General features: G+C 41.8%; 1 protein-coding gene across 2 annotated transcripts; it reads left to right on the plus strand.

The window, feature by feature from the left end:
* Nucleotides 1-873: 873 nt before the first annotated feature.
* LOC123410356 (E3 ubiquitin ligase BIG BROTHER-related-like) lies at nucleotides 874-3,869 on the plus strand. Of its 2 annotated transcripts, none has more exons than XM_045103285.1 (7): nucleotides 874-1,203; nucleotides 1,290-1,590; nucleotides 1,684-1,736; nucleotides 2,612-2,653; nucleotides 2,797-2,918; nucleotides 3,003-3,111; nucleotides 3,486-3,869. In XM_045103285.1, the coding sequence occupies exons 1-7, from the start codon at nucleotides 1,009-1,011 to the stop codon at nucleotides 3,537-3,539; spliced, it is 876 nt and encodes a 291-aa protein (XP_044959220.1). In that variant the 5' UTR covers nucleotides 874-1,008; the 3' UTR covers nucleotides 3,540-3,869. The 2 variants fall into 2 exon arrangements, with proteins under 2 accessions (XP_044959220.1, XP_044959219.1); XM_045103284.1 differs by having other exon boundaries at nucleotides 875-1,203; nucleotides 1,681-1,736.
* The last annotated feature ends 16,008 nt before the right edge of the window (nucleotides 3,870-19,877 follow it).

Below are 19,877 nucleotides of genomic sequence, written 5' to 3' on the forward strand. Positions count from 1 at the left end.
ATTGCGACCCGACTATGAATACTTGCAACTGCGACCTCACTTCGAATACATACAATTGTACCCTACTTTGAAATACTTACAGTTGCGGCCACATTTTAAATCTTGTAGTTGCGATCCGATTATGAATATTATTGGCATTAATATAAAATGGAAAACAAAAAGAATACACCAAATCATTAAATAAAACAAGGGCTAAAAAGTAAAAAAAATAGAAAGTAAAAATAAATAAATAATGAAAGCCTAAATAGACAATTTTATAATATAAGGTAACAAATGAATATTAAGTTAAATGAAATGAATACACTTATTTATGAAAGGGAAAGAGTGGAATAAATTTCTACTTAATAGTGAATAATAAAAATAAAAATAACAATTAATTAAGAAAACAACAATTAATCAGTCGAAAAATCTGAAAAGGGGAGTTATTACAAAAGAGCTGACCTTGGCAGCTACGGTCAACAAATGACAATAACAAGATTCAAGAAAATAAAGCAAATGACCATAACATGTAAACAAGCTAGGAACTATTCACATGGCCAGCCTCCTGTACTATGCGCATGGCCAACTCTGTAGACAAAAAGCAAAACTGAGCACTCATGCAGCTGGTTTTGTACGAGACGAGAGGTGCGTCGCTCGAAGGACACAACTCGTAGCGATAATACAATAACAATCGAACGGTTAAAAAGTGACTGAGACCATAATTAAAACTCAGCTAACTGAGTTACAGCAAAACCGTATGAATAAAACTTAGCGCGCACACATTTGAAGCAGAACGTTTAAAAGTATGACTCGGTCCCAGCCAGATACCTCCTGTTTCAGGTTTTTTAAGAAAAAAGATACCTCCTGTTTAAACCCACGGCAAAACGTTGGCCTCGTCCTCATATAGCTACCGCGTGCGCGTGCGCCTGAGCTTGATTAACGTTGCCACTATTGAATTTCTGTTTCCTTTTCGTCCTCCCCTTCTCCTTCTCGTCTCCGATCCCTAACCGCTCCTTCTCTCCCTCCCCCATGGAGGGCCCCAAGGGAAACGGCGGCGAGAAGCCCAGCGCGGACCAAAACCATAGCCCCAATACTCCCGCCGCAGCCGGGGCCGGAGGGGACGACGTGTCGGCTGCGGCGGCGGCGGCTGTAGGGAGGCGGCCGTTCACCGCCTTAAGCCAGGAGGAGGCCGACCTCGCCCTCGCGCGCGTCCTCCAGGAGCAGGTAAGCGTCCAGATCTAGCGGGGTCGGTTCCGCCGCCTATGCTTCGTGGTTTAATTAATCTGGGGTTGGTGCGCTTGGTGCCGCAGGAGCGGGCGTACATGATGCTGAGCGCGCACGGCGGGGACGGCAGCGAGTACGATGCCTCGGACGCTGGGAGCTACGACTACTACGACGAGGAAGAGGAAGGGATCGAAGGCGACAAGGGGAGCGACTACGAGGAGGAGGGGGTACTACCCAACGATGACGACGAGGAGGTGGGCGACGCGGAGGGGGCCGAATTGGACCCCGCGCGGTACGAGGACGACGAGGCGTATGCGCGGGCCCTGCAGGATGCCGAGGAGCGCGAGGTCGCCCAGCGGCTCATGGCGCTCGCTGGGATCACTGATTGTGAGTGCAAGAGACAGGGCTTTTCCAAATTCAGTCACGTTTTCTCCCGCTCCCATTTGGGGATGTTGATTAGTCTCTTTTTTCTTTCAGTAGGGGAAGAGATGGAGCATGATGAGGAAGATGAGGAAGATGGGGATAGCGCACAGGTGACCGTGCATTCCGTTATTACGATATACTACTACAATGTTTATTGATTTATGCGTATGCTTAGGCAACCATGCAGCTTTTCTGTCAAGATTAGAATTTACATATTTTATTCAGGATAGCTTCAAATTTGTGTTTAACTAAAATCATATGCGCTAGTTTAGTTTGTCGGCCCAGTTTTTCAACCTGGATAATAGCTGAATGTTTCAAACACATATCAGTTAATTGCTCATGTTAGGATTTGCATTTTATCTTCATTATTTCCTTCTACGCATCCTCTATGCATTTTGCAGTGGTCTAGAATAAATAATTTTAATGCCATCGAGTAGATTCAGTGCTTGGTACCTTAAACTTAGAACAGCTCTATATGTGCTAAAATAAATGCGGATTGGGTTAGCACGATCGTATGTTTGCACCTTCATCCCATTGTTCGCCGTTTGTGACAGAAGGCTGGTATAGAATTTGGAATGTAATTTTCCTGTTTTTTCAGCAAGGAAGGGAAATCATCCTAGCCTTTGCATCCACAAATGCACACATCCATATCGTTATTAGAGTTTTGAATGGAATTTTCCTTTCCTCATGATCTTATTCTTGTGAATAAGCATATTTTCGCTAGGATCCATGACTGCGTATGTGATGTCAATTTTCTTCTATTTGGGAATTACTGAAAGTAGCCTTATGAATCTATTGATTTTTTTTTTGAACGAAAGGGGTTTCTTATGAATCTATTGATATCCATCCCATACGACCAATCAGTATGTTTGTCAATGTAATAATATTCTTATTTTCTTGTTATAATCAATAAATCATAATCAATCTTCCAAGCATGAAGTTGGTACCTGACATTTTCAAAATTTGTGCTTATGTCGAACCTTAGGATGCATGGGAAGACGTTGATCCAGACGAATACTCATATGAGGTAAGTTGTATATTTTGTACTAGAAAAAGGGTGATTATTTGCATTTATATCTGCATCTGGTGATTTAAGATTCTTTTCTGTTAAACCAGACTGAACTTCAAGATTTACCATTAGATATTAATTAATGGTTGTGGTGTTCTTAGGAGCTGGTTGCATTGGGTGAAGTGGTCGGTACAGAAAGCAGAGGCGTTTCTGCAGATACTCTGGCTTCATTACCTTCAGTAACTTACCAAGCACAAGATAAGCAAGAGAGCAACATGGAACAGTATACACATGATTTAAACATTTTATCTTTTTTTAAATTTGTTTATAGGTATTGAATGTTCTGATATGTGAAGTTTATTTGCAGATGTGTTATTTGCCGTGTGGAATTTGAGGAAGGTGAATCATTGGTTGCACTTCCTTGCAAGCACTCGTATCATTCTGACTGCATAAACCAGTGGCTGCAGTTAAACAAGGTATAGCCACCACCCCCTTTTCCTCCTTCCATAGCCGGAAAATTGTCCACCAAGCTCTTATGAAAGAAAGCAAGAAAGGACCTATTCTCACACAATATGTTCTCTTAATTCCTCTATCAAAAACGATTCCATGAACTTCTTCTCCACCATCAGTCTACATGATGCCAATCCTCATGAAGTTCTGTTTTGCATAATAAAGCAACCAGAAACAGCGATTTTATACACAGATTGGGTAGTATTAGATATTGAAGTATGAGCATACTATCCATGTTTCCTCTAATAGCTTAAATTTGTAGAGGGAATTTGTTATTAATGGTGCATGATGAAACTGAATACTAGAAAACAAGGTGATGAATACCATTGCTATGTTGCAGGTATGCCCTATGTGCAGTGCAGAAGTTTCTACCTCGGACAACAACGAGGCATGACATTCTGTTGTGGTCGTCATCATGGACGCATGGTAGTGGGAAGAAATAGCGACAGCATATATTTTCTGATGCCTGTGAGGTTTAAGCACTAGGAGCTGTTGTATTGTCCAAAGAAACTAGCAAACAAGCCTCAAGTTTGTCTCCCTGCTTTCTAGCCCAGCAGACTCAGACATATGTACTTCTGGACTTTCTTCACACTGATGCTGCTTTGTGATTCATTGATGTAAAATAGTTTAAATTTATAGCCATTCTTTGTTAGACGCTCGTTGTCCATTGTGATTTCGTAGATGTAATATACGTACAATAATTATATTTATAGTCATTCTTTTACACCTGATCGCCTGACTTCAGGCTAGATACATGCTTGAGAGATGACAGCGTTGCTGGAAAATTTGAAAAAGGGATGGTGCGTTCGTGCTTGCCCAAGCTCCGAAACTGTGGTACCAGTTTTCCAGATGCAACAAAAGAACCAATGTGAAAAAGGGATGCTTAGACTTCAGAGTGATTTGTGGGTTGAAAATTTGAGTCTTGTGCAGTACAGGGAACATAATCTAAAAGTTAAACAGTTGAAGAAAAACAAATCTACTCAAACAATCTAAAAGATGTAGGTATTGCTTTATAATCCATGTAATTCATTTGCAGAAAGAGGAAATAATGTTGGACGTTGGTTCATGAGAAAAAGTTGTGGTAACTGTCTGTTTTATTTTGACGATATCTCAGGCATGGCTTATGATTGAGAACTAGGCTAGGTCTGCTTGGCGTATCCGCGGCGAGGTCACTCCTCAGAGGGTGGCGAGTACCGAGGTGGTATGAAGGAGGAGGCGGTGATTGTGGTTCAGCCGACTCAAACTGCTTTCATTATTGGGCGACATATTCCACACAGTGTGGTTGTGCTGCATGAAACTCGGCATGGAAGTAATCAGTAGCGAAGTCGATAGACAACAAAATGAATCTCTTATTCCTCTTTCATTGATGAATATGCTTATATATGAATGCAACAAGGGATGCGTCCGTACCCGAAGGGGTGCGTCTGTTACATGAGAGAGCGAATAGATGAGATGGTTGACATGACAGTAACCACCCATTGGTTGGTTAAGTGGAGATTATATCCATAATTATCATGTGATAATTAAGTCTCAACACTCCCCTTAATCTACGATTATCAAAGTAGTATCATCATCTTGAAAAAGACTCTTTTAAAAACCCTGTGGGAAAAAAATGTGAGTATAGTATTTGATATGTTGCTAAAACTCCTTCAAACCCAATGGGAAAAATAAGGATAGCATACCGCAACATATGATGGTTATTGTCTCCTTAAACTCAATATGAGCAAAATTCATAGAATTAGAAGGACAATAAATATGCCGTATATACTTTCTTAAAAACCCCGGTGGTAAAAACAGAAAAACTCAATAAGGGAAAAAGAGTATAATATGATGCATCGAACGGGAGTAATCCAGGAGGATACCCCCTGGTTCTTGCATATCTCAAAGCCGTCAAATACCAATTGCAGGAACATTTTCTAGATGTTGAAGTTGGTAGAGACTTTGTGAACAAACAAACAAGTTTGTTTGCATGATTTGACTTGCAAGATGGGTAATATAGTGATATTGCTTACTATGTAACCTGTTTGCATCCGGAAACACAAGAAACATTATCTTTGAGATCATGGTTGGTGGATGTAGCCACGAGTTCTGTTTCGAAGACTCTCGTGAGATGGCTACCACACCTAGCAGGAACATAAACCTTGTCTACGATCTGACATAACAGGGATCTGATTGATGTATCCAATGATATTGGTGTTCAGATTTCTCTAAAACTGAAAGATTAGGACAAAATGTTTGATGCCTTTGGAGATATCGATAGATATTCTTGAGTCCCAACCAATTGTTTTTGGTGCATCCAGTGGCATTATGGAACGTTGAGTTCAAATATCTCATTTCCATCATCTCTTGATCTAAACATATCTTCCTCTACGTCTAGAGGATGAACTACAATGAGATTTATGGATGGATAAGATTTGTCCACAATGAATTTCTCCAATATATTTTGGATATAGACAACATAGTAAACCATAATGTATGAATGAAGGTGCTCAAGTTGTAGTAACGAACGGTATTTTGGTTTACCCAAATCCTTCATTTTGAACTCTCTCATTTAGATGATTACATGCGTCATCATTGAAGACACACACATGGATAATCACCATTGTATGAGTAATCCTTGTGCATAAGGAACTCACTATGTCGGTTGTACCAAATATACCAACGATAATAATAAGTCACATGGTGACTTATTGATTTTACACAATGTATGTTTTTTTTTGCATTTCGATTCAGAAGTGAGATTCCATCGGGAACCATCTATATGTGAACCTAGTGATCCACATGGATATGTAATCACTACATCTATCAACCGCAGAGATAGATGATTTTGTACTGTCAAAGATATAAGTTATCGAAATGAGATTCCACCTCTAGAGAATAGTTGGGTATCTGCGTGAACCCTTGTGCTACACTACTTGCTCCTTGTTTTACCACCTCGTTGTTCTCAATTCTGTTTCCAGAAGAAAAGTGATGTAGGTATTGCTTATGTGAATACCTTCAATTTAGTGAGCAAGATTATTTCTACCTAGATTATACCCTTTGCTTGAGTTCAGTCCGAGTGTTGTTCACACTTTGCCATGGCCATGGTCTTCGGATCTCAATCATTTGAAAGGTTTTTTCAATCTAGTTGAGAAATAGATGTCGAAAATTATAGACTTCCGGTTATATGTTTCTCCAGAATCTATATATGAACATAAACTGGATGAAAATATCGTTATCCATGCTGACCGCTCGCGATTTCCCAATGCGATTGAGTCGGGTATTCCGATGTCCCGATCATTGTGTGCACTATGACCAGGGTTGGTGGAGTTTGCCCATCCACTGGGTGTATACTACCTATTAGGTGTCTGTCAATGAGAAGTTGACTTGCATAAAATGATTTAGAGGCCTTGATATCCTTGCTTGCGAGAAGCTGAATCATGATGTACTTTTGCCATACATCTCCCCCTGTTGCATCGAACGGGGAGTGGAGTGGTTCTTGCTGATAACGTATTAGAAGTAATCAACAACGAAGCCGATAGACAACAAAATGAATCTCTTATTCCTCTTTCATTGATGAATATGCTTATATATGAATGCAACAAAGGATGCGTCTGTTCCCGAAGGGGTGCATCTGTTACATGTGAGAGGGCGAATAGATGTGATGGTTGGCATGACGGTAACCACCCATCGCTTGGTTAAGTGCACATTATATCCTTAATTATCATGTGCTAATTAAGTCTCAACAGAATTCACTCGAAGAAACTTGATGGAGTTCAACTCAAAAAAACTTGATGGGGTTGTCTTTAAAGTAGATTTCGAGAAGGCTTACGATAAAGTTAAGTGGCCATTTCTGCAACAAGCTTTGCGTATGAGGGGGATGCGGCCTGGAGAAAGTAGGTCGAATCCTTTGTACAAGTGGGCAGTGTCGGGATCAAGGTTAGTCATGATATATGTCATTATTTTATATGCAAAAGGGACTGAGACAGGGGGATCCGATATCTCCTACCCCGTTCCATGTCGTTGTTGATATGTTGGCGATCCTCATTGGCAGACCCAAGGAGGATAGTCAACTAGGAGGGATCATTCCACATCTTATGGATGGGAGGTGTCCATACTACAATATGCTGATGATATGATTATTTTCGTGGAACGTGACATGGAAGAAGCTAGAAACATGAAGTTGGTTTTATGTCTCATCGAACAGTTATCCGGATAGAAAATAAATTTTCATAAGAGTGAACTTTTATGCTTTGTGCGTGCTAAGGAGGAACAGGAAAACTCTAAACATTTGTTCTGATGTGGACTTGGATCCCTACCTTTTAATTATCTAGGGATCCCAATACATCATCGAAAATTGTCCAACAAAGAATGGATGTGAACTGAGTCAAATTGATAAAAAACCCTAAGTTGCTGGAAGGGAAAGCTTATGTATCATGGGAGTCGGTTAATTCCTATTAACTATGTTCTTAGAACATGTCGATGTTCCTGTTATCCTTCTTTGAGGTACCGACACGGTACAAAAAAGGTTGACTTGTATCAATTGCATTTTTTTACAAAGTGAGGAGAATAGATCTAAATACAGACTAGCTAAGTGGGACATATTTTGTAGACCATAGGACCAAGGGGTTTTGGTATTGAGAACCTATAAATAAAGAACAAGTGCCTAATTAGCAAATGGTTATATTGCGTGTCTCTAGTGGAGGATGGGAGCATGGATAGAGTTATTGCTAGCAAATATTTGCATTTCAAAACTCTGTCACGAGTTATGGCACAACGAATGATTCCTTTTTTGTAAGGGGTTGATGAGGACATATGTTGCTTTAATTAATAGGAGTAAATTTATAGGTGGGAATGGTCGCATTACTAGATTCTGGGAGGGTACTTGGATGAGGGAGACGCCTTTTGCCTTGCAGTATCCAACACTTTATAACAGTGTACAACGTAAAGACGCAGTCAAAGTACACTACTAGGTTATGTTCCCTTAAACATTTAGTTCATGTGGGTATTAGTGGGAGAATGTTGGGATAGATGGTTACATTTAGTGCGTAGGTTGATGGAGCTCAACCTATCTAATGTGTCACATACACTCCATTGGAAACTTTTGGTTTCGAGTGATTTCTTAGTCAAATATTTGTACGTTCACTTGATTAACCTTGGACCAATCCCAAGGTTGATTCATATTTGAAAAATTAAGGTGCCTTGGATGAAGTTGAATGGTCAAAGCAAATGGATCCTTCATTGCCAAATTTGTCAGGACCGCCATGGACAATGAATATGAATACGATGATCCAACAAAATAAAAGGTTGTTCTGGTCATAAATGCTTGGAGCCGAGGGTGGAAGTGGGATGTGGAGAAGGAAATGTGAGAAGGGGCATCAACCATGATGAGGGAGAAGTTCCAAGACATTATTGACAATAAGGAGGAGGGATGTGCCAAGAGCTATGAGGTCAAATGATAAAGAAGGTAAAGAGGTTTTGAAAGGACGTGGATGTCGCCTAGAGGGGGGAGGGTGAATAGGTGCTTTAAAATAATTACAGTTTATGCTTGAAAAAATGCGTAATAAAACTAGCATTTAATTCGTCAAGCACAAAACCTAAAACAACTAGGCTAACTTATGTGCACCAACAACTTATGCTAAGCAAGACAAGCAACTAAGTGATAGCAAGATATATGTTATGAAACACTATCACAAAGAAAAGTGCATAAGTAAAGGGCTTGTGTAAGAGATAACCGAGGCACGTGGAGATGATGATGTATCCCGAAGTTCACACCCTTGCGAATGCTAATCTCCATTTGAATTGGTGTGAAGGCACAATGCTCCCGAAGAAGCCACTAGGGTCACCATAATCTCCTCACGCCCTCGCACAATGCAAGATTTCATGATTCCACTAAGGGAACCTTGAGGGAGGTCATCGAACCCATCCAAATGGCAACCCTTGGGGGCGGTTACCGAACCCGTACACTTTGGCAACCCTTGGGGGTTGTCACTGGAACCCGTACAAATTGCTCGAGGAAATCTCCACAACCTAATTGGAGACCCTGATGCTTGCCCGAAGCTTTACACCACAATGATTGAGCTCTGAGACACCGCCAACCGTCTAGGGTGTCAAAGCACCCAAGAGGCACAAGCTCCAGGATGCCCAAACATCCAAGAGTAATAAGCTTCTGAAACTTCAATTCCACGTATCACCATGGAGAACTCAAACCTATGCACCAAATGCAATGGCAAGGGAACACAATGTGCTCAAGTCCTTCTCACCCAAGTCCCACGAGAACAACTAATGCTATGGAGGAAAATGAGAGGAAGAACGAATAAGACAACACAAAGAACTGCAAGATCTGTATCCAAGGGATTCCCCTCACATAGAGGAGAAAGTGATTGGTGGAAATGTGGCTCTAGATCTCCTCTCCATTTTCCCTGAAGAACTAGCAAGAATAATTGGAGGGATTGAGAGTTAGCCATCTCGAATAAAGTCAACAATGTGGGAAGAACACGAGCTCAAGAGATAAGAACCATCGGGGAAGAAGACCCCCTTAAACAGGCCCTCCCAAATCCAACCGTCATGCCCACAACCCGCCCATAAGTGGTGCTACCGCTCTAGAGAGCGGTACTACTACTCGAACGTAGTACCCACAAGCAGTGCAATGGCGAGGAGGGATAACCCACAAGTATAGGGGATCACGACAGTCTTCACATGTAGTATTTACCCTAATTTATTGATTCGACACAAGGGAGCCAAAGAATATTTACTGGCCATAACAGTTGAGTTGTCAATCCAACCGCACTTGGGATATCTTTCTGCATCAAGTATTTAGTAGCACAACAAGTGCTGGTAGTAATAGTAACAATGATAGCAACAATTTTGGTAATAGTAATAGTAGTAGCAATTTAGTAGCAGGTGCGACAACAACAGCAACAGTAGCAACATAACAATAATTGGTATGTATAAAATGTAGGCACGTGGATAAGCAGTGAATAATGATTTAGATGGCATTGTTCATACAACAATTACACACCAGGGCGACACAGAACTAGCTCCAATTCATCAATAGAATATAGGCATGTATTTCACATATAGTTATACGTGCTTGCGATAAGAACTTACATGACATCTTTTGTCCTACCCTCCTGTGGTAGCGGGGTCCTATTGGAAACTTAGGGATATTAAGCCCTACTTTTAATAGATAACTGGAACAAAGCATTAACACATAGTGAATACATGAACTCTTCAAACTACGACAATCACCAGAAATAATCCCAATTATTGTCACCTTGGGGTATGCGGATCAAGACACGTAATAGGTAACTATAACTTGCAAGATAGGATCCAAATCACTCTTATATTCATGAAAACATAATAGGTTCATATATGAAATCAAGGCACTCAGGCGCTAGTGAAAAGCATTAAGCATAGCAAAGTCATAGTAACATCAATCTCACAACATAGTGGATACTAGGGATCAAGCCCTATCAAACTTAACTGGATTACATGATCAACCTCATCCAATCTCACCACCATCTAGCAAGCCTACAAAGGAATTACTCGCTCCCAATGGTGAGCATCATAGTGGTGTTGATTGAGAAGGGTTGGTGATGGCGACGACAATGAATCCTTCTCTCCTGAGCCCCAACAGACTCCACATATGCTCTCTAGAGGTTGAACAAGGGGTGGCAGCGGCTCCATCTCATAGAACGCGATGAAAACTTCTCTCCTATTTTTTTCTCGGAGAATATGAATCTATAGGAGTGGAATTAGGATCGGTGGAGCCTCGAGGGCCCCATAAGCCATCAGGGTGTGCCCTGGGGGCGACGCCCTGTTGGCTTGTGCCCCTTGGCACGTCCCCCCGGCAGGTCTTCGCTCCATAAATCCTTATAAATACCAAAAATAATTCACAAAAAGTTGTTGTAAATATGCCCTAGAGGCAATAATAAAGTGGTTATTATTATATTTGCTTGTTCATGATAATCGTTTATTATCCATGCTAGAATTGTATTGACTCGAAACGAAAATACATGTGTGGATACATAGACAACACACTGTCCCTAGTGAGCCTCTATAGGACTAGCTCGTTTATCAAAGATGGTCAAGGTCTCCTGGTCTTAGAGCATATATCTCCATATGTGGTTTTGGTAATTAATGACAATTCCTATGGACTAATGGTTGCCTTAAGTTATATTTATAGGATTTGTCCATAGGCACATCTTGAAGTCCATCTATTGGGTTCAAGGAGTTTATATGATGACCAAGATGGTATTCAAGGTATTATCCAAAGAATGGCCATAGAGACACAAGGTTGATCAGGATCTCAGACAAAGATTAAATCAAGATGATCAACACACAAAGCATACAAGATGTACCGAGAGGGATCAAGTGATCCCATGGTATGGTAAGCATTGTCCATTACGTGTTTGTGTACTAACCCATGGTCTTCGTGAGAGTTCTTTGTGGGGGTTAGGTGTGTTTCCATGGGCTTGTGTCAATAGGAAGATCTCATACAACCCATGAAGGATGACGTCCAGTGGTGATCGTCATCAAGATTGTAGTATGCAAGTTCAAGTGGATCAACACGAATATATCATGCTTGAAGCTTGCCGTCCATTGTGGTGGCAATGGACTTGTGAAGATATGCTGAAGAGTGGCTCACCCATAGTGAGTATGGGGGAGAAACCAACTAGTCTTCATCAAGCTAACACAATCAATAAAGGTGGTCCATCTTGAGGAAGCCAAGATCGTCATCATCTAGCTCAAGAGGTCGAGGTGCAAGGTATATGTTTACCCTTGATAGGTTTTCTGTTTTAGGATAGATTGCTGTACTGTCAAGGGGGGATCTCAAGTGAGTAGCTTGACCGTATCGTTCGTTAAGAGCTCAAACCATTTGCACCCTTGCATCATACTTCTTGGTTCTTATTTGGTGTTTCTCTTTGTGAGTTTTAGAGCTTATGGTCATCTTCATGACAAGCTCGAGTTCATCGAAAACGGTGTCCATATGCATCTACTATGATGTTTTCGATGTTGGAGTTTTTGTCGGTTCTTCATTCATAGAGGTCTCACATCGCTGTTTGGATAGCTCTTGTCGTCGTGAATCCAACAAGCTTGGGTTTGCTCGATTTGGAACTCGCATGCGAAAGTTATGGATGTTTCACTGGAGAGCGGTAGTACCGCTGGACCTAGCGGTAGTACCGCTAGAGCTGGCGGCAGTACCGCTGGACCTAGCGGTAGTACCGCCCCTGGTCAGCGGTAGTACTGCTCCAGGACTTTAGTACCGTCATCCTTGCGGCTGTACTACGTCGGACTTTTTGCGAAGACTTTCTTGGCGGTGGTTGGCCCGGTAGTATCTTTGCGCTACCATGGGCTCAGCGGTAGTACCGCTGCAACCAGTGGTAGTACCGCTGGAGGGTCAGCGGTAGTACTGCTGGGCTCGGGCTGTAAGTGGGGGTAACAGTCTGATTCCTTCCCCCACTATATAAAGGGGGTCTTCTTCCCCCTTGGCTTGATCTATCCGTTGAGCTCGTGTTCTTCCCCCATTGTTGACCTTCTTAGAGCTTGCTTACTCTCAATCCCTCCAATGATTCTTGCTTGTTCTTGAGGGAAAAGAGAGAGGAGATCTAGATCCACATCTCCACCAATCACTTTCTCCTCTATGTGAGGGGAACCCCTTGGATCTAGATCTTGGAGTTCTTTGTGAGCTCCTTGTTCTTCCTCTTATATTTCTCCATAGCTTTTGTTGTTGTGGAAGGATTTGAGTGTGAGGGACTTGTCCACTTCATGTGTTCTTGCCATTGCATTAGTTGCATCGGTTTGAGTTCTCCAGCGGTACTAGTGCAATCTCTCAACAATGATAACATAGTAGAATCGTATGGTCATCCCTCAACATGAAACAAAGAATCACTCTAAAGTTCATAGGAGCGGAGACCATCATAAGAAGTTGTTGTAGCCAGCGAACCACCTCAAAGTTATCCTTTCCGATCAATCTATTGGGTTATTCCTATAGGTGTCACAAATAGCCCTAGAGTTCGTAGTAAAATAACACCTATGATACATATCAATGAACCCTTATGTCACCTAGATACTCTAGTGTCGACACAAGTATCCATGGGTTAATTATTCGACATGCATCAAACAATTTCAGATTCATCGTATTAAATTCAACACAAATAACTTCAAGGAGTACCCCAAGATTTCTGTCGAAGAATGTAGGATGAAAACGTGCAATCAACCCCTATGCATGTATCCCCAAGGTCACTGGAATCTGCAAGTTGATGCCATAACATATATCGAAACAATTAAGTACCCCATTGTCACCATGGGTATCCACATGCTAGACATACATCAAGTCTTCCCAAATCCAATATTCAATCCAACATAACAAAATCTAAAGGGAAAGATTCTATTCATGACATCAAGATGGCAAGGGGCGAACACCATATGATCCACCTATATTAACAAAGCCGTTATACATCAACATAGATACATCTCAGGAACACGAGAGAGAGAGAGAGAGAGAGAGAGAGAGATCAAACACATAGCCACTGGTACATACCCTCAGCCCCACAGAGGATTACTCACACATTATCATGGTGATAAAGAGAGAGTTGTTGATGGAGAGGTGCATCAGCGAAGAGATGGAGGCGTTGGCAACAACGATGCCGACGACGGGCGGCGGCCCCTTAACCCCCCTCCTTCCTTGGTCTTGGTGCAGCAGTGGAGGAGCCTCTCCCCTCTTGGTGGCTGCCAAGGGAGAGGCAAATTTGTGGCTTTTGGTGTTTGTCCCAAAATTAGGGTTTTCCTCTCCTTATATGTGCCTCCAGGTGCTCTATGACCCCCCGATGGATGGACCCTTGATCCAATGGCTATTGGGCACCTCTAGAACCTTCCTAGGGACTCCTCTTAGCCGCATGAGTCCCCAAAGTCGTATCTTGGACAAATACATTAAATATGGTAAGATTTGGACTCAATCACGTCATCAATTCTCGTAATCCCTATTCAGATATTTTCCTCCCAGTAAAATGGGTCTAGAGATCGCATCTGAACTCCGTTTGGGACAAAGTTGTAGTCCAAAATCAATGCCATAAAATGCCCCATACTTTTGTAATCGTAGCGTTTGTCCATTTGACGCCGTCTTCGGGGGTTAAACTGATGATCTCTAAAAACTGTTGGTGGAAAGATTTCAGGAAAGTTAGAGTCCTTGTCCAACAAGGGTCCTTTTGTGATTTTTCACCAATTTCCAGTTAATTCCTACACAGCAAAGTGTAAAACAAGAACTTGTGCACTTTTGCAACTATTAATAGGTTAGTCTCAATAAATCATAAAACCATAGGACAAATGGTAGAAAACAAGCATGGAGCATAAAAAATTATTGATGCGTTTGGGACGTCTCAGAACTCCTAGACGTGGGTGTGGGTTAGACGGTGTGCACGATCACTGTGACCATGGTGTACAAGGCTCGAGGGCTTGGCAAGGGATTACCTCGACGGAGCAAAGCTTGCGGCTGTGCTACTTTCATACTGCGTTGGGATTTTCCCTGAAGAGGAGGGGAGAAACATCATAGTAGATATAAGTATTTCACTCAGTGAGAACCAAGGTTATCGAACCAATCGGAGGACCACGTAAATGCCTTTCTTGAGCGCCTACACACAAAAGATCACACACTTGCACCCAACATGGGCAAGAGGATTGTCAATCCTTTTGAACTCGTTACTTGCAAGTGATAAGTAGTGATAGATAGATAATATAAATATAAATTAAAATAACAGAAATATTTTTAGTGTTTTTTGGAATTTGATTTGTGAAGACCGGGGGGGGGGGCATAGTTTTCCCTAGAGGCATCTCTCTCATAGAAAGCATACGGTCGGTAAACAAATTACGGTCGGGCAAATGATAGAAAAGCAGATAGGCATGCAATATTTATTCATGGCAATGATCACACATATAGAAATCACGTTCGTAAGCAAGTAGACCGACTCTTGTCTGCATCTGTTACTATTACTTCACTCATTGACTGCTATCCAACATGCATCTAGAGTATTAAGTAAAACAGAGTAATGCTTTAAGTAAGATGACATGATGTAGACAAAGTAAATACAACTAATATGAATAAACCCCATCGTTTTATCCTTAATGGATCCAATACAAATACTTGTCATGTCCCTTTCTGTCACAGGAATTGAGCGCCGCAAGATTCAACCTATTACAACGCACCACTCCCGCTGAAGACAAATCAATCTAGTTTGCCAAACAAAACCGATAGATCAGAGAGAAATACAAAGCTATCATAATCATGCATATAATAATTAAGATACAACTCAAATACTTTTCTTGAATAATCTGAACATAAGCCCACAATTCATCGGATCCCAACAGACACGATTACATAAGATAGATAACCACAGGAATCATGGTGATCTTGGTAATGAAGAACATAGAGAGAGAGAGTTAGCCATCTAGATACTAACTACGGACCCGTAGGTTTGTGGTAAACTACTCACATATCATGATGGGAGAATCAAGGTTGATGTAGAGGTCCTTGATACGTATCCAACGTACCGATAATTTATGAAGTATTCATGCCATCTTTACCTATGTTTACAATACTTCTATATGGGTTTGATGCAATTTTTTTATTTAGTTAGAACTAACCCGTACTGATGCTTTTTCAACAGAATTACCGTGGTGTCCTTTTTGTGTGTGCAGAAAATGAAAGTTCTCGGAATCGCCCGAAACTTTTTGGTGATTTTTTAGAACATATGAGATACATTGGAGCGAAGAACCACTAGAGGGGGGGTCCCTATTGGACACTGATACGTCTCCGTCGTATCTACTTTTCCGAACTCTTTTGCCCTTGTTTTGGACTCTAATTTGCATGATTTGAATGGAACTAACCCGGACTAACGCTGTTTTCAGCAGAATTGCCATGGTGTTGTTTTTGCGCAGAATTAAAAGTTCTCGGAATGACTTGAAAATTTATGGAGAATTTTTGTGGAATATATAAAAAATACCGATGCAAGAATCAGTGGAGGATGGGGAGCATGGAGCCCACAAGCCCACCAGGGGCGCCCCCCTGGCCGTGCCTGGCAGGCTTGTGGGGCCCACGAAACTCCAACGCCTCCAATCTCAGCTCTATTTAGTCCGTCTCGCCCGGAAAAAAATCAAGGAGAAGAGTTCATCGCATTTTACGATACGGAGGCGCCGCCATCTCCTGTTCTTCATCTGGAGGGCAGATCTGGAGTCCGTTTTGGGCTCCGGAGAGGGGAGATCATAGCCATCGTCATCACCAACCTTCCTTCATCGCCAATTCCATGATGCTCTTCACCGTTCGTGAGTAATCTCATCATAGGCTTGCTGGACGGTGATGGGTTGGATGAGATCTATCATGTAATCAAGTTAGTTTTGACGGGGATTGATCCCTAGTATGCACTATGTTCTGAGATTGATGTTGCTACTACTTTGCCATGCTTAATGCTTGTCACTAGGGCCCGAGTGCCATGATTTCAGATCTGAACCTATTATGCTGTCACCAATATATGTGTGTTCTTGATCCTATCTTGCAAGTTGTAGTCACCTACTATGTGTTATGACCCGGCAACCCCGGAGTGACAATAGCCGGAACCACTCCCGGAGATGACCATAGTATGAGGAGTTCATGTATTCACCAAGTGTTAATGCGTTGGTCTGGTTCTTTATTAAAAGGAGAACCTTAATATCCCGTAGTTTCCATTTGGACCCCGCTGCCACGGGAGGAATGGACAATAGATGTCATGCAAGTTCTTTTCCCTAAGCATGTATGACTACATACGGAATACATGCCTATATTAGATTGACGAACTCGAGCTAGTTACATATCTCTCCGTGTTATAACTGTTGCATGATGAATAACATCCGGCATAATCATCCATCACTGATCCAATGCCTACGAGTCTTTTCCTACTGGTCCTTGCTATGTTACTTTGCTGCTACTGCTGTCACTTCTGCTGCTGTTACTTTGTCGCTACTGCTGTCACTTTGTCGCTACTGGTTACTGTTGCTAGTGCTGCTATCATACTACTTTGCTACTGATACTTTGCTGCAGATACTAAATCTTTCAGGTGTGGTTGAATTGACAACTCAACTGCTAATACTTCAGAATATTCTTTGGCTTCCCCTTGAGTCGAATCAATAAATTTGGGTTGAATACTCTACCCTCGAAAACTGTTGTGATCCCCTATACTTGTGGGTTATCAAGACTATTTTCTGGCGCCGTTGCCGGGGAAGCACAACAATATTCTCCGAGTCACTTGGGATTTACGTCTGCTGGTCACTATGAGGAATCTGAAAGATGCAAGAACTAAAGTCTTGCCCTCAACTACGAGGACAAGTAAGGAACTGCCATCTAGCTCTGCACTTGATTCACCTTCAGTTATGAGTAAGTTTGCGACACCACCTCCTGCTAGAAATCTTGATATGTCGCCTGTGATTGATGATGCTACTTCTGCTGCCCATGATGCTTATGATGATGCTATGCTTGATACTGCTTTGCCTGATGATGCTATGCTTGATACTGCTTTGCCACTTGGTGCATTCCTTGATGCACAAATTGCTAGAGTTGCTGCTAGATGTGATGATACTTCTGAAACTGCTAATACTATTGAAGTAGAACCTACTATTTTACCTGCTAGAGCTAGCTCTCCTAGACATGAAATGCGTGATATGCCTGAGTGTTATGTTATGGAGGGAGAGATAGCTGAGGATTTTCTTGTGTGTAAGGATAGCTATGATGTTGAGAACTTACTGTGCAAGTGGAAAGAAAAATCTCTGAATGCTAGGATGAAATACGACCCGAAGTTTGCTACTTCGCCTATCTTTGTGACTGATAAGGATTATGAATTCTCTGTCGACCGCGAGTTAATCACTCTAGTCGAGTCTGATCCTTTTCACGGTTATGAGTCTAAAACGGTTGTATCCCATCTTACCAAACTGCACGACATAGCCACCCTATTCACTAGTGAGGAAAAGATCCGCCACTACTATATCCTCAAGCTCTTTCCTTTCTTGCTAAAGGATGATGCTAAGACCTGGTTCACTTCTCTTGCTCCTGGTTGTGTGTGTAGCCCCCAGGATATGATCTACTACTTCTCTGAAAAACATTTCCCTGCCCATAAGAAGCAAGCTGCCTTGCAGGAAATATACAACTTTGCTCAAGCTGAGGAAAAGAGTCTCCCACAAGCTTGGGGGAGGCTCGTCCAGCTAGTGAATGCTTTGCCTGATCACCCTCTTGAGAAGAATGAAGTACTTGATATCTTCTATAATGGACTTGCCGATGCTTCTAAAGACCACCTAGATAGTTGTGCTGGTTGTGTTTTTAGGGAACGAACCATAGAACAAGCTGAGATCCTATTGAATAACATCTTGTGCAATGAGAATGCTTGGACTATTCCCGAACCACCTCCTAAGCCAACTCCGAAGAAAAGAGGTATTCTATTCCTCAGTCCCGAAGATATGCAAGAAGCTAAGAAATCTATGAAAGAGAAAGGCATTAAATCTGAAGATGTCAAAAATCTACTAGCTATCGAAGAGATCCATGGTCTTGATAACCCGATACAGGTAGTAGAAGTAAATTCTCTGCGTAGGTTCAATTAGAGTGATATTCCTTTTGATAAACCTGCTAGCTTATGCCTGGATGAATTTGATAACTTTGTCGCCAAACAACAGAGTTTCAATGATTATGTTAGTAGACAATTGGAACAGAATGCTCATATGCTTAGTCATTTAAGTGTTTGTGTGGACAGAAACGTCAATGATCTTAAGCTCTTGAGTAAACATGCCTCTAAGGTTACCACTCAAGTAGAACAAGTACTTAAGGCTCAGAATGACTTGCTCAATGAGTTGAATGACAATTCTGTTAGAGTCGTCACTAGAGGCGGTAGAATGACCGAGGAACCTTTGTATCGTGAGGGTCATCCTAAGAGAATTGAAGGAGTTAGCACTTATGCACCTAGTCATCCAAGGAAGAAGAAGAAAGATGATAGGGATTTGCACGCTAGCAACCCTGTTGCTGCTACACCTCAGAGTCCAAACGATGTCTCTGTCTCTGATGCTGAAACGCAATCTGGTGATGAACATGAGCCTAATGATAATATCAATAGTGATGTTCATGATGATGCTCAACCTAGCAATGATAAGGATGTGGAGATTGAACCTATTGATCTTGATAACCCACAACCTGAGAATAGGAGATACGATAAGAACGACTTCGCTGCTAGGAAGCATGGTAAAGAAAGGGAACCATGGGTTCAGAAACCCATGCCCTTTCCTCCCAAACCATCCAAGAAAAAGGATGATGAGGATTTTGAGCGCTTCGTTGAAATGATCAAACCTGTCTTTCTGCAAATGCATTTGACATATATGCTCAAAATGTCTCCGTATGCTAAGTACATAAAGGATATTGTGACTAATAAGAGGAGGATACCTGAGGTTGAGATTTCCACCATGCTCTCTAATTATACCTTCAAGGGTGGAACTCCTAAGAAACTAGGTGATCCCGGTGTGCCCACTATACCTTGCTCCATTAAAGGCAACTACGTTAGAACTGCTTTATGCGACCTTGGAGCCGGTGTTAGTGTTATGCCTCTTTTGCTTTATCGTAGACTTGAACTGGATAAGTTGACACCCATTGAAATCTCTCTGCAAATGGCCGACAAATCAAGTGCTTTCCCTATCGGCATTTGCGAGGGTGTGCCTGTTGTGGTTGCTAACGTTACTATCTTAACGGACT

This window comes from Hordeum vulgare, chromosome 7H, assembly GCF_904849725.1.
Source record: "Hordeum vulgare subsp. vulgare chromosome 7H, MorexV3_pseudomolecules_assembly, whole genome shotgun sequence".
In the NCBI taxonomy this organism is placed as follows: Eukaryota; Viridiplantae; Streptophyta; class Magnoliopsida; order Poales; family Poaceae; genus Hordeum; species Hordeum vulgare.

Excerpts from the sequence above, each read along its gene's own strand:
- LOC123410356 (XM_045103284.1), top strand. The coding sequence starts at position 1,009 with ATGGAGGGCCCCAAGGGAAACGGCGGCGAGAAGCCCAGCGCGGACCAA. Across the intron at positions 1,204-1,289 it reads CGCGCGTCCTCCAGGAGCAG|GAGCGGGCGTACATGATGCT; the intron begins GTAAGCGTCCAG and ends TTGGTGCCGCAG. Across the intron at positions 2,919-3,002 it reads CAAGAGAGCAACATGGAACA|ATGTGTTATTTGCCGTGTGG; the intron begins GTATACACATGA and ends GTTTATTTGCAG.